The 27,949-nt window shown below is 33.4% G+C and overlaps 2 protein-coding genes across 4 annotated transcripts; one reads left to right on the top strand and one right to left on the bottom strand.

The window, feature by feature from the left end:
• Positions 1 to 70: 70 nt before the first annotated feature.
• LOC119640414 lies at positions 71 to 19,809 on the top strand. 3 transcript variants are annotated; one of them, XM_038038441.1, is made up of 6 exons: positions 71 to 135; positions 234 to 335; positions 4,731 to 5,042; positions 5,122 to 5,235; positions 18,598 to 18,863; positions 18,928 to 19,809. In XM_038038441.1, exons 3-6 carry the CDS (start codon positions 4,844 to 4,846, stop codon positions 19,522 to 19,524), a joined length of 1,176 nt encoding a protein of 391 aa, XP_037894369.1. In that variant the 5' UTR covers positions 71 to 135; positions 234 to 335; positions 4,731 to 4,843; the 3' UTR covers positions 19,525 to 19,809. The 3 variants fall into 3 exon arrangements, with proteins under 3 accessions (XP_037894369.1, XP_037894371.1, XP_037894370.1); XM_038038443.1 differs by lacking the exon at positions 234 to 335 and having other exon boundaries at positions 108 to 135; XM_038038442.1 differs by lacking the exon at positions 71 to 135 and having other exon boundaries at positions 165 to 335.
• A 972-nt stretch (positions 19,810 to 20,781) lies between these two features.
• Positions 20,782 to 21,694, bottom strand: LOC119640534. Its single transcript, XM_038038622.1, has one exon. It carries the CDS (start codon positions 21,692 to 21,694, stop codon positions 20,951 to 20,953), a length of 744 nt encoding a protein of 247 aa, XP_037894550.1. The 3' UTR covers positions 20,782 to 20,950.
• Positions 21,695 to 27,949: the final 6,255 nt, after the last annotated feature.

The following is a 27,949-nucleotide window of genomic DNA, read 5'->3' as shown; positions in this document are numbered from 1 at the left end:
GCTCAAATAAGTTTCATTGTGGCAGTAACCAATCTGTCATCCCCTTACACTTTAAAGTGCTACCAAATTTAAATCACGCAAATCCCTTTTCTAATATAGGATTGAATTTTGTAAGAGAAGCAACCCACTTGAAAGGTAATTCAATAAAAAAATTTTAAAATGTTTAGCATTATCCCAATGAAACGTAAAAAGAGCAAATTATTATACGGTGTGTTTTATGCATTTATATTAAGGTGAAAATGGATATATAGTATAATTTGCACAATAGCATACAACAGCGCAAAGCGCGTAAGCATGAAAAAATTCTTAATGAAAGCGAAAATAACAAATAAAACGTGAGTAAGACTTATAAATTATGAAAACATGTAACTTGACTTTTTTTTTATAAAATTTGGAGTGAAGTTTTCTTCTTTCAAGGAAACAGACTACTAACTATATAATTTGTTAAATTTAATAAATAGATTGCAAACATTAGATTTTTAATATGTCTAAATCAACCCTTCGAGAAAATAGCTGACGCAACACAAAACCATGCAACTAGTAATTCTAAAACTGTAATATTGTTTTCCAATGTGCACTCGACTTGTGCTAGCACATTTGCGAACTTCATTTTAGCCATATTTCTGGTTTCTGGTTTGCCAACGGAGCAATTTTGAGCATATATCACTTTTGTGTACATACAGAAAATTGTTGATTGTACTTTTTCCAATTGTAATTTATACGAGCGATGGTTCGAAAATCACTGGCACACATATTTATAAAACAACGCTGGTTGTTATAACGACTGACAACGCGAGCAAGTAAATACAGGTCGTTGATATTCTGGCATAATTTCCTAAAAACTGCTAAAATAGTAGAAGCTCTATATAAAACCAACTTTCAAACTTTTGGTCAAGACAAACGATGGGGTTCGGTGAAGAATTGTTTTGTGGATCACATCATATAGCACGAAAAGTAATTGACTAAAAGTAATTTGCAAGAATAAAAAATTTTTTGTTTATTGTGAATACAGAGCAAAGGGAGAACGATGCCAATTTACAATTGTGGCTATTAGTTATTTAGAAATAAAAATATCAAGTAATAAACAATTTTTGTTAAGTACTTCTACGGTTTGAACGTTTGCGGAACCGACGTTGAAGTCAACAATCTCTGATTTTATTTCAAGGAAGAATAAACGAATACTTGTATATGTAGAATAGTTTCTTTTAATAGTCTAAGAGTTTCTTTTAAGTTGTCTTCAACGTGGTAGTTACGTCTACAGTCTCAACGGTAACTGGAGGTGGCCATCGCGATAATGTTTTGCTCGCGAATAGTTTATCAACTACGTCATTGTAAACCAGTTCATCATCTCATATCAATAAAATTTGAAGTCATATTTTGAAAGAATTTCTTTCTCTACATTTATTTTCTCTGTTTAATTTCTATTGTGTTTTTATTGATATTTTCTCATCGTGGGTGCAAGAAAAATGTAATTGTCATTATTTCATTAATTGAAGTTCAAATTCCTCTCTCAAACTTTTTCTTGTCTGTATATGTCTCTCTGTGCAGTTGGCAATTTTTGAACTGTTTTGATGAGATTTCACACATCGATGTGTTTTGGGCAAGGGTGGTATTAAAAATGGTGCGGATCGGGCCATTTTTTTGAGAACTTTCTCTAAAGCGTCTTATTTTGAAAAATCTTTAAATGGATAAGTGTGTCAGCCGAAGTGTTATTGAATATTTGTCTGTGGCTACCAGAACTTGTTTGCTTGTTATAATTGAAATTGCACTTATTAATTTCGCTTATTTAATTCACATTTATATATACATTGAAATATATTCCCGTAATGGACACTTCGTAATTCGGAGACGAAGTGGTTGCTGACTCAGCACTTCTTTAACTTTGTGTGAACGGCTGATCTGCTAAGTATGACTGCGTTAATATGAGCAAGCGGCAATCAGAAACAATCATGGGCCATAAACCACAATCGGGAGAAACTGCCAGCCCAAGTTGTCATGAAGGGAAACCACTTTTCTTGTTTCTTTTTCCCAATTTAACTTTCGCTTTAGAAGTTCGTACTAAATAATTTTTTTTGCAATGCCACTGAATGGAGTCCCCGCTTCCAAGCCAACTTTATTAATTAGTTGCTTCCGTAGCTTAATGGTGCATTTTTTCCATTATAAAACAGAATAACATGCAGTGCCGTAAATTTTGCTTATTAATCTATCTTTTTGTGTTCTGGTATACATTGAGCAAAGTTTTTTAACAAATAAAACTTATGCGATATAAACACCAACGTCACAGTTCTTAAACTTATTTTACACCTCTATTGTCAGGCTCAAAATTAAAAAACAAATTATTCTTTGCGTCGTCAAATGAAGTCATTTCCTTGCTTACATAACGCTGCGAAGCGTAGTGTATACATTTATTATGAAAACTACAATTAATAATTTTTAAAAAGTTACTGGTTCTAAAAGAATGTAAAAAGGTACCTAAGAACTCTGGCTTACCTCAATCTACTTGTATATCTCTCGTATATGCTTGTTGTAAGCGATAAGGTATCTGCGATTAAATTTTTAAAGTTTCAGTACTTACAGAGCGCTTTGTCCTTTCACCTATTGAGCCTTTTCTATGAACGAATCCTAATCAGATAAAGGCTTGTTGAAATAGCTTAATTCTCTACAACAATTTTTTCAAACTGTCAGTATCGCATAGAAATAGCGACGCAACGACTTTGACAGATAAGATATCATGCTCATTAAGAATATATAGACGTGATAGGTGTTCCCCGATTCCATCTGTTAAACTAAACAAACTATTACAATGCCATGCCCATGCCCTTGCTCATGCCCATCAAATAATATTATTTTATTTTTGCATGTGCGTACATATTTTAATCAGCACCATCAGTCTGCTACGCACCAACCAACTGATGTATACTTAATAAAAAATATTGTGCTTGATTGTTATTATTTATTCCTCAAGTTTGCTATTAGGTCTATGTGTGAATAAAAAAGTGTGTTCTTTAGTAGAAAGCTCAGTCACGTGCTGTAGACGATTACTTTTTCGTTGGTATTCCGAAATGAGTTGACGTATTCACTTTTTAATAATTTTTTCTATTTGATAAAATATTTTTACTAATATATATATTTTTGCTTTATTTGAAACATGGAGTTTATGTCTACGCACCGTTATTGCTACACATGATAGCAAATTGCAAACAAAACGTTATTATGGTGCAAATTGTTGTCAGTTCTAGCTTTGTCCATTTGTTCCAGTTGTTGTGTTCTCTTAATCTTCTGCCGTTAGTAAATTTTGCGCAATAATAATCTTAATAATTATCGGTGGTCCGCTTCAATGTCTATTGGGATAGATAGACGTGAAAATTTATGGCAATGGACGCTGACCATAAAAACGAAGCGAACGCAGACGCATGTGCTTAGATCGATGCAGAAAATGATTTAAAATCGACTAACATAATAAAAGATGGATGTAGTCATATAAAAACCGCAATAACTTAGTATATTACTACAACGAAGAAGATTAAAATGCATATGAAATGGCATTTTTGTATGAACATCAATGTCAGAAACGATGTAGGGTTTGAAATTAGAGAAAATTTGCTTAAGAATCTCTAAAATTTGGTACCGAAGGGTTTCAAGAAAAAATGTGAATAATAAGACTTGGAAGGCATGATGTAGGTATCTATTCAGCTGTCTCTGCAGAACAGCTGTTCTGGTAATTGATTAAAAGTAGCTTTGACCTTGAAATTATTTCAATTTTCAGATGAAACTTTGACAACAAACCAAACAATATTTTACACCCATTAAAGTGCTTAAATCTATTCCAGCGCCATGTCACGACCTAAGATTATATTTAAATCGTTTTTGCACGTCTTCTTTTCTGTTTGTTTCTTTTGTAACGACTCAAAAATTGAAGCGCACTTTTGCTTTTAAAAACGTTGCATACACTTGTTTGCATGAGTTTAGCCTTGAACTCGTACTGAGACGAGGCAAAGAGTGATGTAAACGTACAAATTTTTAATGATAAGCATAACACAAGGAATGATCAAAGTACACAACGTTCTAACGTGCTGAGGCTGTTACTGACCCAACGCAATAATCGAAATACTATAACTGTGAAAATGTACATAATAAACTTCAATAAAAGTATATATTATTATTGGATATTTTATTTTGCAAAATGGTCAGGATTGGCAATGGAGATGTATACGCCAGGAGGTGGAATGTTGGTAAGGAGAGGCAAGCTTTGCTTCTTCGATGACTAATGTTGCCCTTTATATTTGTTGAATAATCTTTACTTGCCCGTTTAGGACAGAAAATTACTTTATCAAGAAAAAGGTCGTATTAAGATTACTTTTCTTTTGAGAGATAAAAAATTATTTTTTTGATTAAAACTGAGTTAACAATCATTTAGAATGTGCCTGTTAACCAAGTTCAATAAAGTATGTGAAATATTTTTATCATTTGGACCTGTTCACGAGCAAATTCGCCCACACTTTTAGACTATCCAGATTTGAAGTCAGAGTCTTACAGCTGAAAGTATAGAAATGAATTTTTTTGTTCAAATCTTCTTGGGTTTTAAAGAGGAACGTCTACAATTTCTTCAACTTCTTTTGTTTGTGATCAAGCGAATAAATAATAAAGAGATGCTTTGACCGTTTAAATTTATTAATTTTCAGAGTTAAATGTGTAAGATTTAAATTATTTTTCTTTTTTCTCTTTTACAGGGCCGCCATGGCTCCTCCAACTTTAGAAAACGTTTTCTTAGGACAAGACTCCTTATATTTTCAATCAAGTTTAACACTAACAACATTCTCTATAACATCTTCAAGTAACAAAAATGAAATTCAATTCGGTCATGACAACGGCCCTAACTATTTACAATATAAACGATTTGCCAACAATGGAGTCTCTAGCCTTGCCACGGGACTTGTATTGGGACGGAAAATTCAAGCCTACATCACCGCCGTCTAGTGAGCTTTTCTCCATTTATGATGAGTTAAATGGAAGCTGGATTAGCGGCGAAAACTTTGCAAATGGTAATTAAAAATGAACAAAGCAACTTATTTAACTACCTTAAAGTGATTTGTAAATTACCTTATATTTTGATTCCTTAAGATATTACAATAATTTCTAACGATAACATCGAGTTAAAACATGGTATGGATCTAACCGAAGAATTGCTGGGAAATGATGAAAAATTGGTAGCTGAGTTTTATGACATGCATGAAGGTAATAATCTGACTTTAAAAAAAAAAGTACATTAATTTTTTGAGCGCTTTAGGTACGAGAGGTATACTTTTAGGCTTTGTTAGTAAACAACTTTAAATATCTTTTTTCTTTTTTTGTTATATAGGGGTACTTGTGTTCTAAGTTCTAACGATTTTACACCTAACGCAAATAAAGATTTGTGTGTTTAAAGTCGTTTTGATATTTTGAATTCCAAATGTAAGCTTATTTCTATACTATAATTCATTTTGGCCATCAAAGGGAATTGATTAAAAAATATTTATGAGATATGAAAACTATTCATTCTGTACGTATTTTTAGGCAAAATAAATAAATATATTTGCCCGCTGCCATTCGCTGCTTACATCACTTCAGAACCTTGTTTAAACTCGCTTCTTAGTGCTCTCTTCCGATAAAAGACCCATAAGTATTCCTTTCTTAACGTCCATCTTTTGTCGGTTTGCCTTTCGGCTATTTAGACAATCTTACAACAAATTTACTTCCAAATTCTTTCTGAATATTTCTTTTTCATTTCTTAATTACATTTTAATTGTTATGCATACAGTTTAGAATTTTAACGTGGTCTTTAAATTTCCCTTTAACAAAAAAAATTTCCGCCCGAAGATTGAGAATTAGCTAGTGGCAACTGAACGCTTATATAAAAATTTGGTTTGAAATACACGTAACAACGCTTCACATAAGTTTTTCAGCCCACATTTCGCGTAATAACAATAATAATCTATACAAGTGAATACTCAATTCCCACCATTGGAAAAGCATGTAAACGCAAATGAAATTATTAGAACATTAAAATGACATAAACTTCCGGTATGGTATACTTTTATAAAAAGGGAGTCTGGCATTTTCGTGTGACCTTGTTATAGTTAAATTAAATTGGGAATTTATGGAGTTACTAATGTGACAAGTGAAATATTTGTAGATTCTCATTTCTCGGATGCTTGCCCCCAAAATGAATACCATCTGTTTACAATGTCACTTATAAAGCAGTAATTATTACACTAAACATACAGGCGCATCATATTATAACGTGCGAAGCTTCATTTCATTGTTTATTTTTTCATTTAATGAAAAGAAGGTCATTGTCTTTGTTTAATCAGTGTGTAAAGTGACGACAGTGTTATTGTTTTCATTACATATTCCCGACAGGTTCCAAATTTTCCTTTTCCTTCCACTTTTTAGAGCATTTTTGTCACCCGATCGAATTGAAATGAAAACTCCGCCGAGCATCTTTTTTTATTTTACATTTATTTATTTTACACGATTGTTATTAAAATTCTAAATGAGCTTTCTACATGAGGAATGCAAGACAAGTTACGTTTATCTTGTTGCAGGACTTAAATATTTCGCGTCTTAGTTTTTAAGTAAAAATTGCTAAATGACCAAAGATTGAGCAGACCCAACTCTATTTTGTCGTAGATAATAGTTGCTATAGATAAAAACTTATTTACAACTTTTGATCTGTTTTACATTTATTTACTTAATCATTAGTATAAGGAACAATCGGAAAATTCAAGCAATGCGCATGTTTCGGTGTTAATTTTTGCAGTCGTTATAATTTTAGTAGCAGGGAGCGAAGGGAAGGACAGGCGGGGATTTAATTAAATTGTCTAGTGAATATTTAAATATTTGGACATTAGGAATTAATGAACTAATTCCTAATGTCCAAGAACTTATCAATCGTGGCAAAACAAAATTTTCACACTTCGTCGATCGAGCTGCTGAAAGGCTCAAACCGCTATGAAGAATTGTGAAATAATATTTCATAAATCGCAAACATTAGGCATTTGTCACGGACATGTGGTGTTAATGTTGAAGGAACTAAGAAGATGAGTGACCCAAAACACTTAAATAATAAAGCTTAGTTTCACCTTAAGAATAATGTTATTTTATTACCTTGCATTCGTTTACATATTACATTACATTCGTTTATAAATTTATAGATTTGTCGTCAATTCATTTACTGCATACAGTGAAAGTTGATAAACTTATCATTTAACGCGGACAGAAATGTACGGTACGGTACGGCCATAGATGGAAAAAGTTGCAAAAAGTTTATTGGGTTAACAGATACTTTAAATGAAAGAGAAAAATGAGAATGGCGTCTTGTTTTATATGTAAGTTTAATTGAGCTAGTCTATATCTGATCCTTGTGCTTCATTTTTTGAAAACTATCCACGAAGGATTTAGGTCTAACAGATAAATCCTGGCGTTTGCTACTTTCAGAAGTATTCGTCAAAGATGTCATAGATATATTGTTTATTAATTGAATTTTGTTTTCAATGAGATGTTGACTTCGACAGATTCACTCTAAGGCGAGCATAACTTTTCTATTAATTTATAGATCCTTTTTTAATATGTTTTAGATGGGATCATGCTATATAAGATTTGATTAGTTTTTGTGACCCAACACATAAGGCTAAAGTGCAGAAGCGCAAGTTTAATGCATCTAAATTCATTGGCTTACGAATAAAGTCTGTAGCCAGTAAAGCAAAAGAGCTAATACATAGAAAAATGCTTAAAGTTTTCTTGCATTTAATTAAATTTCGTAACAATGCGTAGAACAAAAAATTTATTTAAAAAGTGGCACAAAGCATTCAAACTTGAAATGCGTCTTATGAAGCTTGGTGGTCTTCAAATTCCATTGACCTTAAAATGTATACATAGGAAGCTAATCAAGAGATATTTTCGCTTTCTTGAACCTTACCGCTTGTTATCAAAACCATTTTTCTAGTTTATGCTGTTTTATTTTTTGTGGTATTGTACAGATGTGATAAGTGGTCCCAGTTAGAGGCATTTAAAATGACGCACCAATTTATTAAGCAATTTTGAAAGCGTGCGCTCGGCTCGGTTCTTGCTTAAAAAAATTTATGAAATGGCCTTAGGAGAAGAGATTTTATTTGCCTTAAAAATTTTTTACATTTTATAAATAAGATACTTCGGGAAATCCACCTTTTCTGTGGATACTTACAATCTCAATAACAATTAAGATGAAAGAACCATGCCCGAAAAAATCTACCTTGGAAAAATATTTTATATTAACGAGACTTGCGGTTCTTTTCACACTAAGAATTTTTCTTTCGTTCTTAAAACCGGTGGAATACAAAAACGAGTAAGAACGTTATATTCGGAGGGGGCTGAATGTCACATACCCACCACTATGGTTTTCGCATCCTACCCTCCAAGTTCTCTTATTTGATACCCATATCGTTGCTTTTATTAATAAAAAATTAATCGCGGTATCTGCCATAATCATTTTAAAATTGACCCATTTTTAGGCAGAAAATATATCTTCATTTGAGGAGCGTACGAAATAGTTTTAAACATTCTGTCTTGTTTGCCGTATGATAAATAAGAATAAACCCTCAAAAAAGTAATAAAAACCAAATTTAATTACACGGAACATTGTATGGGCATGGTCGATTGTTTCCATTTTTATACTTAAAGAGTAGAGTGTTTTCTAACATAAACGTGGAAAATTTCACCCTTCTAACTTTAATAATTTCCGAGTAACGAGCTAGCATCTAAAAAATCTTGGTAAAAAAAACTGAGTTTTCGTTTCACTGGGCGCTTTCGCTCCTACGAATTTGGCCCATTTTCAATACCAAGCTGCGTGCAGAAACCTCTAATGCTTCTACCAAATTCAGGATTGATATCTTGCAGAGTGCCAGCAACGCACACCACACAGACGGACAAATATGGCTAAATCAACTCACAATTTCACGATGATCAAGAATATATATACTTTATAGGTTCTTTGAAGCTTCCTTTTGCGTGTTACATACATCATGTAGAAAAGCAAAATGAATATACTCCCTTCTTACAGTGATGGGTATAATCAAAAATATAAACAAGAAAACTATTGTTCCTTTAAAACTAAATATTTAGATTGCAATTAAAAAGAGGATTTACAATTTACAATATTAACAAAAATGGATTATCACTTTTTTCTTTTTGGTTTCGAAATTAACAACGAATATTTCTGTATAACGTTTTTCATTAATATTCACTTTTACTATAACTCAATAGAAACTAATGCATACTGCTACGTAGGAAGTTTCTAGAAATCGCTGGTTTTAATTTAAATATACAAGTTTTTTTTTTCCTTTGCAAAAAAAGTATGTGGTTTCTTTTTTGGGATGATTAATATATCATCCCAATAGGTTTTTTCAAATAAGTTTGCTTAAAATCGTTGTCGCGTGATTTTTTTGCAAGCAACGTTCCAAAGAAGCGGCATTGGATAGTTAAGATTCGTGCCTTAGCAAATTAGGCACCGTAGCGTATCATGCAGATTTTTGTGTTTAAAAAACTATCATTACCATAAGTGAAAAGTAAACGATTGGCGGACAATTGTCACTGTTATTTTTGATCAAAATTTGAATATTTTACGCCTTATAAACAGTTCCGATATCTCAGATGCATGCAGATATTTTGCTAATATTGTCGTTTGCTTTCACTCGCTCTCTTCCAATCGTTCTCTGGCGTGCACACTTCGAGTGTCATTGACTGACGATTGGGTGAGTGAATAAGCAAGAAGAGCGAGCACAGGCATCAATATAAGCTGTCTCTTCATTTGGAACCAAAGAACAACTTATTGAAATGAGCTGAGCTTAGTTCAATTTAAAGTTTTCAATCGTTCGTATCATTTTAATTTAATCGAACGCTCGTTGTCAAGTATACTTTCTGCTTTTTACTAAACTCTCAATGTCTGAAAGTTTGCATATATAGTTGTATGATTGATTATTTTGTTGTTGTTGTTTTTTGTAAAAGTTATTTTATAATACAATAGTTGTTAATGTGTTTACCAACATACAAGCTATTACTTACACACCTATGCAGTTATCATTTGCATGCAGTGATTGAATATGTGACTTTCTGTAAATTGTTAGTTTATTGATTAAGACATTTCTATGATGTGGAAAAAGCATAACATAAAATAAATGATAGAAAATTGGCGTTCGATCGTCATCATCATCAGTTCACTAAATACGCGAATGAGAAACCAACACAAATAATCAACTCAAGAATCGCGCTGATAAGATTTTCCATTTGATAACTGCAGTGTTGAACGGCATTTAATCAATGTGACTGAACGAAAGTTATCATTTTGAAGTAAATTCGGTTCCGGTTTAAACACATAAAGTTGTTGAAAATTTTCATTCTTGTGCCAATTGTAAATATCAGCTACGAAAACGACGCCGATACAGTGTTTGTTGTTGCCAGAGTCGCCGTGAGCATGATACCTCGCTGTGGATATCGTTATACTTGGAATCGAGAAATAGTGTTTAACTCGCAAAAGCTGGTGAAGCGACGTCGTTAGATTTGCAGCAGCAGTAGCCCCTCAGCAGCATTAGTAGTGTCAGCCATCTCTCATATAAAAATAATAATAAAAAAATTAAAATTCGGTAACGGTCACGGTAACTGGTATTTTCTGCGATACGTTCTCCGTTCTCTTTTTCATTTTAGCTACTTTTGCTCTTCAGTGCTTTATTTTTAATGAAAAGACAATCTGTCACTTTTGGTTTTTAATAGGAGAGAAAAAAGAAAAAAAAACACTTTGAAAGTAATTAAAACCGTTAATAATTTGGTATTTAAATACGAAATACGTTATCATTTTTAAGTTCTATATGTAGGTAAAAAAATATATTTAAGTAACTAATAGCTAAACAACATTTTTTCTGTGATTATTCCTTTCTTCTTTTAAAGGAAAATCTGTAGATATTTTGAAAATTATAGCTCTTGACTCCAACTTGCTTGTATAACCTTACATTTAAGTCAATTTTTTCTTTCCTTTTTTTAATTTACATCGTTTCTTTGACGTCAACATATTGTTCACTTTCGTTTTTTGCTCTATTTTAACTAAACTCTTTTATTTTTATATCTCTCCATAATAACTGCTGCTGCAAATATGAACACCACTTATATGGCGCCTTATGCTTACGGTTTGTATATCCATGTGGCGTTAGTATTATCTTTTCGTTAAGTCAATATTGCTTTGTTCTGAACGTAATGTAGAATTTATGAGGACAAAAATTTTTTACCATTTGCCTAAATGCCATTTCAAACCAAAATTTATGATTGTCCGAAAACATTGATTTCTGAAGACAGATGGAGCACGATATTGTTATTCGACAATTGCCCTTATTTTGAGTGTGCGCTAGAAAGGATGAAAGGCTCAATTTGAGAGAAATGATTGGTATAATTAATGGAGTAAAGTGTTGCAAGGAACTTCTTAAAAAAGAAAATCTTGGTAGCGAAGATTCGAAAAATCCTTCCACCGCAAAAAACATATAAAATATTTAGCAAATTTTAAACTCAAGACTATTTATTCATCTTATTGACATAAAGTCCATTTTATGCATTTGACAGAAAAACGCTGATCGAGAGAAGTTCTATGATTATGAAATAATGCTATTGACATTGGTTGATTGAATCGAGGTGAACTTTCGATATATAGTAAAATGTCGCAAGCGAATATGTTTTAAATTTCCTTATATACCGTCGTAGAGGAAATTAGACGATGTGACTTCTCCATTTTCTATCCAAAGTATTTATAAATATTTTATTTGCCTGAATGTGTCTTTCATTTAAGTGTAAAAAAAAACAACTAAGAAAATTTTAGTCGCGCAAGGACGACCGATAAATACTCTACACCACACTGTCTAACGCAATTCTTATTTTTTTCGTGAACACAAAAATTATATCTTATTTCTATATAAAGGCAAATTTTTCAAGTTCATATGTATGTGAAAGCGGACCCAAAACACAACTTAATGTAGCACAAGTTTAGGACTCCAAAATAGGTGTAGATGGTCCAAATTTTGTACAGTTTATTTTTGTATGAATTTATTACAATGTTATGAGACAATTTCCTTCACCGCTTGTTAAAACTTGGACTTGTCTGCTCTACTTAGAATAGGGTCTAAAAAATAGGTCGAAAAGGTCCAAATTCGGTTCACTTAATTTTTTTATGTTAAATTACTATTATGATATAATTTTCTTCATGAAGCATTGAAAATTATACCTTTTTGTCGTGTGAACTTTAGTTCTCACTACATAAGGAAGTTCAAAAATTGCCCCAACCGGTCCAAAGTTTCCATGGCAACTTAGAATGCCCAAATACTACTACTTAGCCACTTATCCTGAGAAATTTTGAAAATTAAAATTTTTTGCTTATAACGACTTTTTAAAATTGGAAGTTATATGGGGAGTGGTCGAAAAAGTGGATCTATCCGAACCATTTTCAATAGCGTTCGTCGTTGGCCCAAAACACGTCCCTGTACCAAATTTCATGAAAATATCTCAAAAATTGCGACATGTAGTGTGAACACAAATTTACATGGACAGTCATCAGACAGGCTTAGGCCAATTCAGATAATGATTCCGAGTACTAAAAGGTGGGTCAATTTTAAGCCCTTCTGCGTGTTACATACGACCGCACTAAGCTAATATACCCTGTACCACAAGTGGCGTAGGGTATAAAACTTGAATTAACATCTGCTTGATAAACACGTTGTTAGCGGTTAATCCGGTTTTATCAACAAAAACGTTACACGCTAAATTTTTTTACAAAACTAATAACCCAATTAAGCAAGAGCAACTCTTGGATACACTACTCCATTATGTGATAATTTTCACAGCTAATGTCAGTTTATATGCATTTCTATGAATATAATATATATTATAATTTTCTGATATGTTTTCTCTAAAAATTGAGGCGGTTTCAACGCAGATCACCCGTTGAATTGTACCCACTTCATTCAACTAACTGAATGCAGGGCCTCGTTATTCCCCCTGTTGAAATTGAATCTTTAATTACCCGAGCTCGAGTATTGCGGCACTTGGGATTTATTTGAGAGACCCTTTTGTTCCTTTCTGTTAACTAATTTTGACTGTTGCGAGACAACTGTATAAAATGTTTATAGTCTGATTTCTTAATATCGTTCGATGATTTTGAAAGTCTGACAAAGTTTGTTAGCTTCGATAATTTATTTTGAGATGTAAGGTGCCTCGCACGGAATGCAAGTATAGTAAATTGGACACAGATGAATACATTCAGAAGAATAACTGCTGCTTAATTCGACCAAAAATATTGCCTTCGGTCGGGTCGGAGTGCCAACAGTCTTTGCGTTACGGTTGAAAGGTAAAAGATAGAGTTAGTTAGTCGTGCGCTCTCTTTATCTCAATTAAGGAAATAGGCAATAATTTTTAACCATCCGTGTGCGAATTTGGCATGTAAATATATCGTTTAGAGTAGGTAGTGGCCTAGAGTATAATAATCAAAATCACGCTCGACCGTGTACAGCGAAAGATTCAGATGCTCCTGAGTGAAGAAATTGCATCCAGGATTTTGTGGACAATCTTAACCATTAGCGTGTTGTGAATAGCGCCGTGGTTATGCATAGACGATTCCAGGACACGTGTTCTGGGGACTGCACAGTTTTTTAAATACAAGTACTCTGTTTTCTGAGTGCTCCTTTCCTCTTCATCGAGGGGATGCCCGTAAATCCGACGATATGTTATCGATGTCGTTATGACTTACTTATCTGTAGAGATCTTTCTCGTTCATTTGCATAGTGCCTACACTTAAATCGAACGTATACAAATGCTATCTCCTTTTACCTCGCCGCTGCTTTCCGTATAATCATTGAGAGATTGGTAAATTAAAAAATATCATACCATAATGCTTTGACACTGGTTACTCACAGAAGAATACTTAAGATAACATCCGTAACCGTATTGGGATCAATCTAAGTAATTTTTAAGCTATCAAATAGACTTTGACCGAAAGTGTATTCTCAAATGTGCACGAAATGATACAGGCTCGCAAGATTTTACGCACTTAGTTGTTTAGAAATTTGTACATAATTTGCAAGCGATGTGATAAAAAAAGAAAACTGGATTTAAATGTGAACGAATATAAAATGAAAGGCAAGCAAATAATTATATTCTTAAGCGATGGGTGTGAAATGAGCTATATTTGTATTTTTTTTGCTTAAGTATATGTTTTTTTATCAGTAAAGAAAAATTTTCATTTTTTTATAAATAATGCAAATCTAATTTTAGAAAAGCAGACATATATTACGATCACTGCGTGGATCTCTCTATATTTTGCATTATTTGGTATTTAGGCAGCACTTGACTGCTCTTCACCACGTTCCGACAAGCGTGCTTGAAGCGTGCTTGGAGCGTGCATATTGCATCGATCTTTCTAACTTTCACCTCTGGAATCTTACTTCTTAACAGGATTGGGTTCTTTAGAGTCAATTAATGACGCTATAATTCCAGCTAAATCCAATTATTAATCAGTGTAGTTTAAGTATAGTTTTCACTGAAACCATCCATTTGTCAGTTACCATCAGACGATATGCCTGGAATCCAACAATCCAATTAGTGGTCGATTCTATCGGTTTCGAAGATATCTGCTGGTGACATAGTGGCATATTTTAGAGAATAGTGGAACACAGCCATTCGCCGCAGTTTACGAACACAAAATCGTTGCCATAGACATATCCAAGGTATTCCTGGATTCCAAGTGATTGCGTTTGTTGTCAACAACAATTCAAGTTCATTCATGTCGATCTTCTTAAATAACCTTTCGACAAGAATCATTATCTTTGGGTTTGTTTGCTGGGGAGTCCGGCCTATTGTCTCTTTTGTGCTATTGGTTAAGGATGTTTACGCTATAAAATCGCATTTTCTCATCCACCGATGTTATGTATGCTCTCACGTATGCTCTTTCAGTAAGAGACAAGTACTAGAATACAAAATAAATGTTGTATCGTGAATGATGCATTGAAACCCCTTAGTGCAAACACATTAGGCAGAAAATGCTTTCATTATTAAAGAACAAAAATTAAGACTCGATATCGGCACATTTGATTTTAAGTACTCCCATTTAATCGTATTGATCTCATCGAGTAAGAATTATTCATTTGATAAAGCAGGTTTGAATAAAAGGATATTGAATAAAATCGAATCCTTATATTTCCTGTAGCGAAATTTTTTTTATTTATGTTACCGCTCGTTCATTTAGTTTGCACAAGTTGGTGCAATTGTGCATAACGAAGTAATATTTGTAGAGATCACGGACCAACAATCTTGAATCTTTCTTTTGAATAAAATCTGATTTTGAATAAAATTTTTTGTTACAAACAATTCTTATGTCAATTATAGAATATGTTGAAAGAGAGAGGTGATCTTATTTATTTTACTGCGGTGTGAGCCAGAATTTCATTCTGTCCTTTGATTTACTTGAACCAGTTTGTTTTTAGATTTAATATCTGTAAGTGTGCGTGTTAATTAATTAATTTGCTATAGCGTGCGGTTGGTTGTGATTATGTTTAAACAACAAAACAAAGTTGTTGAAGGCTATCGTGGTAGTATAATTATTGTAAAACAATTATGTATTGACACCATTAGTGGGCGAGACTGTCAATGGTCTGCAATTAGAACAAGCGATAATTCTAAAATTGCGTGCGGATTGGCGGCTGCTGCTTTATTGTAGAAGTCAAACTTGTTTCTTTGATATCTTTTATACGTAAACGACTAAATTCTATGAAATGAAAAGCCACGTAGAGTTGCTTTTAATTCTCGTTTAGTTCTCATTTTCTTTTTAAAAGAGAAAAGGTTGGTTTTAACGCATGTTAATGCGCTCTTTCACTCGCGCCTCCTAAAAAACTTTAAACTATACAAGACATATAAAAATCGACCCCAATTGAACGCATTTCTCTCTTACGTGGCTTCAAATGCCTTGTGTCGATGTAGATTGACTTAAATGTACTTTTTAAACCAAATTTTTTGCATCTTGTATTACTTATGTATTTTATTAAAGGCATTTTGCTTCTTGTGCTTTATCTATCTGTCTTTCTTTCTAATTTTTTTTCTATATATGTGGGTTCTCTTTGATATGAATATACGCACTTTATTTTCTAACTAGGCCATTACATGTCTGATAACCTTTTGATCCCATTTCATTTCATCTCGTGTTGATTTTATTGAATTTTATTTTATTAATTCTCTTTCAATTTTCCTTATATATCGCCTTAGCTTTTAACAAGCAAGAATATTATATGCCATTTTGACCGAATTTTTTTAACCACCATTTTTATCGAAACGAAAACACAAATCTTTCCTACTATATAATATTGGATGGGCGTGGGTCATTATTTCCATTTTTATAGAGTACATAAGACCATTTTCATTGCTGCTTGTCTATTGTAGTTTATGATTGATCCGCATAAAATCCAGTAGAGCAGAAGTGCTGCCAGTTTGTGTTGCACTCTAGACATGTCCTTTGGGCAATTTTGCCCTTAATACAATTTGAAATGTTTCCGCCGAATTTGAAATTGATATCTCTATTTTTGCGAACGAGGGAACTTTTGTCATGTATATAGCATAACTGAACAGACAGGCAAAAATAATATACCAGTTATTTCTGAAGCTTCTTCTGGACATTACGAGAATTTTGATCAAAAAATGAAGTTTCGATACCACAATATTAGGTGGGTGTGAAAGATCTTTTTCATTTTATAAAGGTTCGTACGTACAATATGCAAAATTTTATAATTATAGTGTATCAGCACTGCAGAGAGCAAAAAACCCATTTTTTCACGCACCACCAAGAGCTGGCGATATATTTACTTTTTCAAAACATTTGTAACATCCATAACAAACTTTTAAAGATCCCACAAAATACATATCTTCCTGAACAGCATCAAATTCCGAATCGATTTGAGCATATTCCTCTGTTCGTGCTAAATGTTTGCCTGACCGTAAAAGTGAAGTGAAAAATAGTTGATTTTTTGCTCGTTACCCACAAGCTATAACAGCTAAAATTGTACAAATTTCTCTGTATGGGTGATCCTACAGCATTTGCAACAAAATTGAAAAAATCGGTTAGTTCTTCTCAATATTTCAGATTATCAAAATTACATATTTTGTGGGAATTTTTAAGATAAATATGGTTCGGCCATAGCCGAATATAAAGTTCGCGTCTTTCATGACTACACGCATTCATGCTGACCGCCTAAACAATGATAGAAATATTTTATTTGCTGTGGTTGTGCTGTGTGTGTATTAAACGATTCTATGACATCGGCAGATCAACAACGAGTCCATTTTGTATGTTCTTATAATTCAGCTATGTCTTTTCTTTGCTTTAATCCAATAGACTTTGACTTACTTTGTAATTTATAAATAATTATGGTTTCGTATTTCGTAGTATGTATTTTTAAAATTGGTATAATAAAATAAAAAATTGCAAGCGATAAGAATCATCTAATTATATATTTCTTCTTTTCATGCATCTAGAGCTAATATGAAATATACGTAAAATGATATGAATGAAACTTCAGCAGACTTCATGATTTTTATCCGTGGGTCAGTTAAAAAAAAATAACGATTGCTGGCAACAAAATTAATGAAGCTTCTCCTTTAGAGTCAAACTTTTCTGCAGACGTAAAACGAGAATCTCTTACAGGGACATTTCTGTAGATATATTCGGGGTTTCAGGGGCATTTTCGCAGACGCTTTAGTAAATTCACAACATGCAACAATCATGCAAACAATCTTAAAAGAGCTGATCGCGATTCTCCCAATCTCTTCTACGGACAAACAATTCATTATAGAAAGTTTAGTGTATATTATATTAACAGAAGCTCAGAGCGAGTCTTTGTCACTAATGTTAAATGGATATGAATAGATATTAAATACTTCGGATCACCTTATTTTGGTGATCAAGGTGAATCTCTGCTCCCCATTACATAAAGTTCATATTAAACTAACCGCAGGCCTCTCCTACGAACGCATGTATTTGGAGGGTCTTTTATATCAAAAGAGAGTGAGGGTGAAATTTTGTTATCCACTGTAACAAACCAAAAAAAATTCCAACAAGTTTTGCGTAAAAAATGCTTTAGGGAGAATGCTTGTTATACCCATTACACCAAGCCTGTAAAGACATAATTTGGTCAATCCAGTCCACTTCCATGTTTAACTAAGCCAAGAATGATATTTAAAGCAAGCAAGTCATTTGTCATTTCTGACCTGAATAATGCCTGTGTCCAGTTTAATGCCACGAGATTTTATGGCAGAAGGTATCCATCGCGGACACAGAATCAGAAAGTATCCAGTATTCCCCATTCGAATATAAAGTTTTCTGCCTTTAAGTGCCCTTTTAGCCGACGTAAAAAAACTAGATCGTGTGGAATGATTTCAGCTCCTTTAGTTCCCTATTGTGATTTCCGTTCATATATATTTCTCCATACCCCTTCGCAACTTGTGCCTTCTCTTCTGTTCTTTCTCTTATTATTATTAATTAATATTAATAGTTTTTTGTTTCGTTTACAGAAAATTTTTATACTCCTTTTCAATCACTGGATAATTCGTTAGAAAATGTAGTCGGGATTTCAACTCTCGTAGCTAAAGTTCAAGCACCAGTTAATGCTACCAACTTTAGCCTACCTAACAGTACGCCTGAAGTCTCTATTTTAACACAACTGACTCCACCGAGCTCACCACCACAAAGCTTTGCTTCACCAGTCCAGCACCATTCCCCAGCATCAGCAGCACCAGTTCCAAATGCATCAGCAGCCGAAAATAATTTACCTTTAAATGTATGTTCTGGATAAATGAGAATAATGTTAACAATGATAATTATTTTTACAATTTTTGCAACAGTTTAGCGATGTTTTCCATCATGTGTCGGAATCGACGAGCCCATTCGGTACGGAAGCAAATCAATCGGAGTTTGTATTCAGCGCGAACTGGAATAATAATGCTCAATCTTCCTTACCTGCCGCCTTAAGCGAGGATGAGTTGGCTCGCGAAATGCAGATTGTTGATGACATTTTAAAATCGGCTGCTGAAGAATTATTCGATGAAACTGAATCGCAATCATCAGTTTCCCTGGCACCTTCGCAAACAGACGATATCACCACTGACGATGAATGGTTGCCGTCTTCGGGCGGATCTTCGCCAGTACAAACATCAGTTATAGATTCGCTTTCGAGCTCAAATAAGGTGAACAAAAAACGTACACGCCCTTATGGGCGAGCCCCGGAAGATCGCAAAATTCGTAAAAAAGAGCAGAATAAGAACGCTGCAACCCGTTATCGTCAGAAGAAAAAATTAGAAATGGAAAATGTTCTCGTTGAAGAACAAGACCTTGTTCAACGTAACGACGAACTCAACCGCCTGTTAACCGAACATAAGCGTGAAGCCAAGTATTTGAAAAAGCTTATACGTGAATTCTACAAAGATAAGTTTTCGAATTAAAATCCCAGTTGGCAATTATTGATAATTTTTTTTTTTTTTTGACTAATGCATTAACAAACCAAAATTATATTTTTATGTTTTATTATAAATGTTGGATTTTTATATTATTTTAACTCGGCATAGTTTTAAGATTCGAAATTATTGTATTCTCTGTGCAAAGTTTACTTTTTTTATGCAAGTTTTTCCCGTGTGTTTTCTTAGAAAACATTCATAATTTCTGCTAAGATTATTTTAACAATTTACTTGAATATATGATAACAAAAATTATCTGACATTTGAAATGTACTCATTGGTTCATTTAATTTGGCACTTATGACATGATCATTCAACGATTCAACGATTATGAAACCTATTTTGTTGATTAAATGGACTGAATACCTTTCATGGTAACAATGAACGTTTAATGTTAATTGAAGTTTTCTTTAATAATAAATCCACTATGGACGTTTTCTTGTTCAGATAAGTTTTTATTATCATTTTTTTAAATATAAAATATTTACACACATTCAAAATAAAGGGTTCTTACATTCAATACACCTAAGTGTTTGTTTACTTTTAAATTCGAAGATATAAGAAGTCTTGCTTATGAATAAAAAAGCAGAGACTTAATGTTTTCGAGGTTGTTAATTTTACGGTGGAAGGAAAGCTGAAGTATATATTATATAATAGATTTATGTATTCTATATATTATGTATTGTACAATATATATGTATACATACATATTGTGTGTGTGATGTTGACATAGACATAGGTGAGCGTGCAGATGTTCGCCTGAAATCACTGGAAATTTAAAATATTAGAACATTTTTGCAAAACGTTCATTGAAACCAAGTGAATGTCCGGCTTAACGATGACTTTTAGGTCCGCGATTAACAAATACTTTGAAATTTTCTTCTTCTTTTCCCATCAGGCGAAAGGTAGAAACTGTTTAAGGTTTACTAGCAGAATATAATTAGCTTCTTCGTTCAAGAATCTAATCGCAATTTTCGAATATGGTTTAAATTTTTTCATTCGTTTTGTGAAGATGATATTCACCTTTCCGATATTATTAGAAAGCCCTCTCTTTTGACATAAGTAGTTTTTACTATATTGCTCTACGCTTGCTTAAACGCCACACCAATTAAATTATCTCATCTTTGCAGAATAATCCAGGTCTCGTGACGACTATACACTTTTATTGCAGATTTCTTTTTCGTTTATGGCCGAGTATAGGTTATATTTCTGTAAACATCAGTTGAGGTCATGCATTTTTTCCTTACCTTTTGTAAAAGGCTCATACACCTTACATTTTGGGACAATTTGGCGAGACAAAAGGACTTGTGATAAAAGAAACAGAGAAAGATATGAAAAAATATTTAAAGCAAATGCACAAAGTGCAAGTTCATAATTTAGTGAGATCAGTTGCCATTTAAGAGCAAATAATTTTTTAAATAGTTTCGTCGTTTCCTTCGTTTTCATTTCTGTTCGGTCCATATGTTATGTAACTTAAACGACTGGGCGAATGCACGGCAACATTCACGTTAACATGTTCGGCTATGAATTTCTTAACTTCAATACCACATCGCAGATTCATTTCCAATTCGACAAAATTTAAGTGTGGGGACTGTATGTGGTGCAACGACTTGCATTCTAAATTATAATTTGCTATTAATTTCAATATTTGCAATTTTTCAGCTCGTTCCAAAATTGGCAATAAAAGCTCATCGTTTAGCTGACAGAAACTCAAATCCAGGTACTTTATATTAGAAACAACGTTGAGAACGCAGTCCAAATAGTCATCGTTAAATTTTACATAATTTATGGTAAGCTCATGCAGGCGTGGTTTTGAATTAGACGAACTCAGAAGTATTTGTAGGTAATTCAGAGACATTTGCGATGATAACATATAGCCGGCACTAATGCAAATGCTTTCTAAATTCTGTCCGATTATTTGTAATTGCCATCGCTTAAATTTGGGTGCTTCGCGTAGCGAAAAGCATAAATTCTTGAGATCAGCTATACGGGTAAGGGCGACGTCATCGATCCTCGAGTCAAAACAACCTAAAATATTGAAGGCGTCCTGTATAGATAGGTATTTGAATATATTTAGCAAGCAATCATCATTTAAATCGAGGATAGTAGTTATTTCTGCAGTAGCTTTTAAAGCAACTGAAGATTTAGATGAAGACATCTACGAATTTGTACAAAAAACAGTTTTTAATAATTGTAAATTTAATTTAAAGTAAATGCTATAGAAAAGAAAAATTTGAGTGGATAAATTTCCATTTAACTGTGGATTTTGTTTTAATGTTGTTGTGTGTGTTATTTAGATACAAAAAGGTGCTCTAAAACGTAAAAGAAATTCTATGAAAAAAAAAAATAATAATAATAATAAAAATCAAGAAATTTTGTCTAAAAAATTTCGGGAGTAGACTACTACGACTTTGAAATTATCATGGATGTCAAAAATCATGGTGAAAAAATTACTTCTATAAAAATCTTATTCCACATCTTTTAAAAAGCATTGGGAATCATCCGTAAATATTTGTCAATCTTCGCATATATCGCATCACATTGTTTCAAAGCTTAATATACTTCTTTCAAACAAGAACCGGCATTAGTTCACAAAGATGTCGTAATAGCACTATGGTCAAAAAAGTGACGGGACTAAGTTACAAAAATTTAAAATGGCCGAGTATATCAATGCTTTGCCATCTTATGCCCTTGTGCATTTTTTACTACTTTGTAATTATTTAAAAATATTTTCCACTAACTGCTATGAGTTCTAATGAGTATTATAAATTATCAAATAATAGATTAATTTCTCGATTTTTTATTTGATTTCTTGAAAGCAAACTCCACTAATAACAGACGTAAATAATATATTTTGCAATTCTGATGGGAGAGAGACTCAGAGAGAGAGATAGAGCGAGAGATAAAAGGTGCTCTTCCTACTAAACAGATTCCGGTTTAATCTGCAGTTTGAGCTATCTATAAATAAAGCTAGGTCTTTACTTGGCTTTATTAAACGGTGGGCTAAAACAGCTTGACCACTAACATGTTGCAGTATGGCTATTCGTTGGGTTGTTGAGATCAATTCATCAATACTGCGGAGTTGTAAGGTCTCCTTTCTAGAGGTGCTATGTTGACTAAATTCGGTCAGTTCAGACACGTTTTCTGGTTTTTGCCGTGAGGAATTTACGGTACGTCCCCCCTTCTCCGTTGGCTCGTTATGACGACAGACTGCTTTCGCTGGCCTTAACCTCAGTGGAGAGACGTAGATTTTATCCTTGGTGTTCCCTTTTTAGTGAAATTAATAAATGGAACTATTGACTCGCCGACACTATTACGTGAGATAGACTTCAGTGTTCCTAGTCGCTCTTCTAGAAACTTTATGTTCATAAAGCTCAGTCAATGTAGATACAACTATGAGCTTTGCAACCCATTTAGGTGCCTTTGCAAAAATCTAAATGTTATCTAAAACCCAATATCCGACTATTTAAACCCTATCAAAGTAACTCCCTATAATATGCACGCTCTAGCTATGCCATTAACTGTTAATCATTAAACTTCCTATGATTCGTAGATAGCATTAAATACGTTCGCCATAATTGTTTGCAAAGTTTCCGTTTGTTTGCATGACACGCCCACAGCACTGCGTAAACTGTGATCACCGCTGTTTTTCAAAATCGACAGCAATTTATTTTTTGATCATCACTGCAGAAGGTAAATCTATAAAAATTTGAATACATATTCTATGGGTGGTGCCATATTATAGAGTGCAATATTATAGAGTGTCAACATTTAATTTTTCTTTCTACTACTGTTATAACGCGCCGAAGCAAACTTCACAAACCCGATAGGGTATATTCATTCTTGTCCAGTTTCAAATTTAGAATAAACAAGTTCGTCTGTTAGTCCGTCCATTTGGCCGTTGTCGTCATTTTGTGAGGCTTTGTGCATTAAAAATATCGCCTACAAATATACAAAATAATTTAGAAGTAACCTACAGCGCCCATACGACTACGCCGGCTTTTATTTTGAACATAAAAAATATCAGCCGCGCCCATTCCATATTATAGAGCAAGGAAATTTAGTTCTTTTACCTTTTTTTGTTTGAACGGCGATGGGTGTAGAAGATTCGAATATAATTTTTTTACTTGTCTTCTTTTTCTTCTGTTTAATTATACATGAATCCTGTTTTATTTTTCTTTACTTTTTTTTTCTATTTTTTAAGACTTCATTCGTAACAAGTAGATAAGATTTATTTATAGAACTCAATTTAATTCGGGTGTAAGTTTGTGTTAGTTGAATTTCATGTGCAATTAAATGAATAAATAAATAAATAAAAGAACCGGCAAAGCCTTGTTTGTACGTAGAAAAAATGGGCTTAGCAAATAAGTTCCCACATGGGTTTTTGTTAGAATATTACTATATAGTAAGATTTTAGTAAAGCTTTTAGGGTTTTCGTTTATGAATACACTTTGTCACAGGTGATTCTAGAAATTAGCGGTCACTGGGCTTACCTACTTCTACCGAACTCATTTATTTCCAAAACAAATCCTTACAACTTTTTTGACTGTCGATGATTTTTAGTTATTAAAACTATTCATAATGGAGCGTAACTACTATTGTAAGACTTTAGTTAAACAAAATAAAATAATTATATATGTACGTATGTACTTTCTCTTGCACAGATTCATATCCCTACTAAAAGTCAGCTCAGTTGAAAGTTTGCCATCGCTGTCGTAAATTCAATCACTACTGCAGAATTTCACTATCTAACGTTGCACATGTATGCACTTGAAGTCTGAGTCTGCATTAAATGTTTATTCCTCGTATAAGAATGTGTTGACTTACGTGTTGTTGACTGGTTCGCTGATTGTGAACGAGATGTGAATTTCTTTTATTTTGCCAATAATAGGATTAGCTCCCTACTTAATGTTGAATTATCGTTGATTGTTCATTATTTTTCAATCACATCGAATAAAAGACATATATTACTCTATATGTATGAACGGGCATAGATAAGTGCGCATTAATGAAACAACAACATCCAAATAATGTATGTATGCGATAAAGTCAAGTTTTATTGACTAATTTTATTCAATGAAAAATTAGTTGAAAGGATTAATACTCTAAGAATTTATATAAACATGAGATTATCAGAATGTAAGCAGGGAAGCGGTCCGTTAACTGGTAAACATTGTTTGCTAAAATCATGGATTGGAATTCTATTTTCCCCAATAACCGTCCCCGAAGCCAATCATCATCAGGCAGCATTGCCAGATGCAAATATACACATGACGACAACTACCAAAGGCTTCTTAATGAATGCTTAAACAACCGCATTTTTTGAATTTTTGATTTGATGGCGAACTTTCGCAAAGCTTTTTTTCTATTTCAATAGTTAAATAATCCGAGAAATAGGATCGCCGAAAATTTTGAAGACACACCGTTATCGGCTCAGTTTTATGTGGTTAAGTTAATTAACCGAGTTATAGTTTTGTTTTAAGTTCTACGCTGTGTTTCGCTTTTTCAATTTTACTACGAACGAAAAGTGGCCCATTCAGTCATATAACGCCAATCGATTCAAATGTAAATGTTATGCAATAGTCATGGAATTGGGCGAGGGTGTTTTGTGTTCTCAACGTACTATACGATATATGTGTATCGTTATATTTTGTTTGCCGAGATAAGCAATGCGTTATATTAAGAGCTATGAAAAATCTTTTATTTGCTTATTCCGATTATCATTTTAACGATATACTAACAATCTGTCTATGTTGCAATGATAATAGTCGTTAAATAGCGTTGTAAATGAAGCTTTTTCTATCATCTATTGCCGACTTGGGTTCTCGGTTTCGTCGCTTTCAGTTGCTTTGCTAATACAGATGGTCTTTCAATTCATCTGTAGAAAATACCATTCGTATGACGTTATAGATGCATACATGTACCGCATTTTCCCGATTTTTCCGAAGAGAAGCGAGCACTTCTTTTGGATACGCTTGCCGTAAGGGCTTCAACGGACAAAATGTGCCTTGGTCAGTTCATCAAGCAATGCCAACACATCTTTTTTTGGAAATTGTAATTGATCTAATTTTTCATCGCTGTAATCTATTTTTCCCACGTAAGCGACATTCGCCCCTTTTTCTAACTTCGGACCCAAACAAATACGAAAATTATATTCGGCTGAGGTCGAATCTTGAATGTCTGTACATAAAAGCTTGGGGCAATTAAGGTTATAATGACTAAGAAATCGTTTTTCTCTAAACGCCCCATGATTTAATTTATTAAACATTCTAATTAATTTACAATTAACACACTTCTCCTTTCGCGTACTACTCTTCAAGTCCTTTTATTTGACACCCACATCCTTGGTATTGTTAAGAACAAATTAATCCACCCCGTCCTTCTGTCTACCATATTCATTTTAAAATTCACGCATTTTTAGGCAGATAATAAATCTTCATTTGAGGAATGTACAAAATAATTTTAAACATAATGTTTTATTTACCTTAGGATTACTCGCGAATTATTTCATATTTACATAATTAGTAGAGCTTTCCACAAAGAGAAGAAAATTGCGGATTTCCATCTTTTATAATTTACACACAACTTTTGATTAGAGAAACAAAGTTGCGTTCAATTTACGCTTTGCTGTAGGCCTATGTGCTTTCACCAATTTAGTCTACTTTCAATATCGACCTGCCTGGAAAAGAACTTTCAATGTTGCTAACAAATTTGAAGTTGGTATCTTCGTGTTTGCGATCAGGAGCGTGTCAACAACAGACACCGCATACACACAGACACACAGACGAACCGACATGGCTTAATCGATGCGAAATGGTCCATAGCGGTCTAAAGACCGATGGTGCAGCCTAAAGTAAGGACATCGCTATTTTCTGGATGCTTTTGCCCATTACTCATAAACCACAAAAGATAAATTGTGAAAATTTCCGGGTATATTCTACAAAACAGAACAAAAGTAACCACGCCCATCCGATATTGCAGAGCACAGAAATTCAGTTTTCCCTCTTTTTAGTCTCTTTTAGGATAAATGTGGTGAATATAAAACTTTCGCTCACAAAGGAATGCGAATTGTGTACTTATCACTGAAGGGTGAGGGATACATTCATTTTGTCAAAACGTTTGAAATATGTATATAGTCTTATGTATATGTTATGTATATGTATATGTAGTCTTATTATATTAACATTATATTCTAAACGGGTGTTAGTATGTGCATCTGTCTGCCTGCTATATCAACTTTATGGGGAACTGCTCTATATTCAACACTTTTAGTAGCACTTATAAGGTAAGCAAGGTAGATTGTTGAAAATTATTCTATACATTGGTCTCATCGAGTTATATTATCTGTATAAGAATGTGTTAATTGTAAAATAAATACGGTGGCGCATACGTTCATTTTAGCAGTCTAAAAGGACTTGGAGAGTAGAGTGCGTCCAGCCAAGTGCCTTATTTCTAAATTAAATACCGCGAACGTCACCGCTTGGGGTATTAATTTTTTCTTCATAGTCCCGTCGACATGGGTATCAAATAGAAGAACTTGGAGAGCAGATTGGACAACTGTAATAGGCATAAGAGATTCGGTCAGAACTGAGTGTAACTTTTTTACTTGTTAAATCTTCGGTAATGGGTATATTATTTTTCCAAAACGTTTGCAACGCCCAGAAGGAAGCCCAAGAGTACTTACAAAGTATATATCTTCTTGATACTCCTGAACTTCTGAATCGATTTAAACATGTTCGTCTGTTCGCCCGTGTAAACTATATTCTAAATATTGCTCTGTCTGCAAAAATTAAGCTATTGACTTTGAATTTGGCAGAAACACTGGAAGCGCTCGCTTGCAGGTTCAAAAATGCGTACAGTACTACGTAAAGTGAGAACAGCCCCTGTTTTTCAAAAGGATTAAAAAATTGGTTTTTCGTTCGCCTACAAATTTGCAAAAGAATTTGAAAATGTTCCAAACTTTTGAAAGAACACCCCTTCAACGCCTATACGTCTATGTAAAAAAAAGCCAGTGAATCTAGCTACTGCCCTACAGACCCGAGAGCTGAGAGAGACTAATCTGGGAGATTTATGTTGAATAATTTCATTTAAAATGATTTACTTTTTTTTGGTTTCAGTTTCTTGGATGCACTTTAATTTTGACATATACATACAAATTAGTTACGGTTATCGATGTTGTAAGACGGCGAAGGAAATGAATTTTGTTTCGCATAAATTGAATTAATTACTAAGATGAATTTTTAAAGAAGAATAGAAACAAATTCCCGATAGGAATCAAATAGCTTACTTAGTGCTAGACTTAGATTAAATGTTCATAAGTGCTATTGCACGAATCCTCCGCATTCTTTATGGTGTCCAATGTTTCATATATACATTGTTTTTGGCTTAACATCACTCGTATCGATCTGGACAT

The sequence above is a fragment of the Glossina fuscipes genome, unplaced genomic scaffold (assembly GCF_014805625.2).
Source record: "Glossina fuscipes isolate IAEA_lab_2018 unplaced genomic scaffold, Yale_Gfus_2 121, whole genome shotgun sequence".
NCBI lineage: Eukaryota > Metazoa > Arthropoda > Insecta > Diptera > Glossinidae > Glossina > Glossina fuscipes.
Note: the sequence above shows the minus strand (reverse complement) of the source record. Positions and strands in the feature narration are given on the sequence as shown.

Excerpts from the sequence above, each read along its gene's own strand:
- LOC119640414 (XM_038038441.1), top strand. The coding sequence starts at position 4,844 with ATGAAATTCAATTCGGTCATGACAACGGCCCTAACTATTTACAATATA. Across the intron at positions 5,043-5,121 it reads CGGCGAAAACTTTGCAAATG|ATATTACAATAATTTCTAAC; the intron begins GTAATTAAAAAT and ends TGATTCCTTAAG. Across the intron at positions 18,864-18,927 it reads AAAATAATTTACCTTTAAAT|TTTAGCGATGTTTTCCATCA; the intron begins GTATGTTCTGGA and ends TTTTTGCAACAG.
- LOC119640534 (XM_038038622.1), bottom strand. The coding sequence starts at position 21,694 with ATGTCTTCATCTAAATCTTCAGTTGCTTTAAAAGCTACTGCAGAAATA.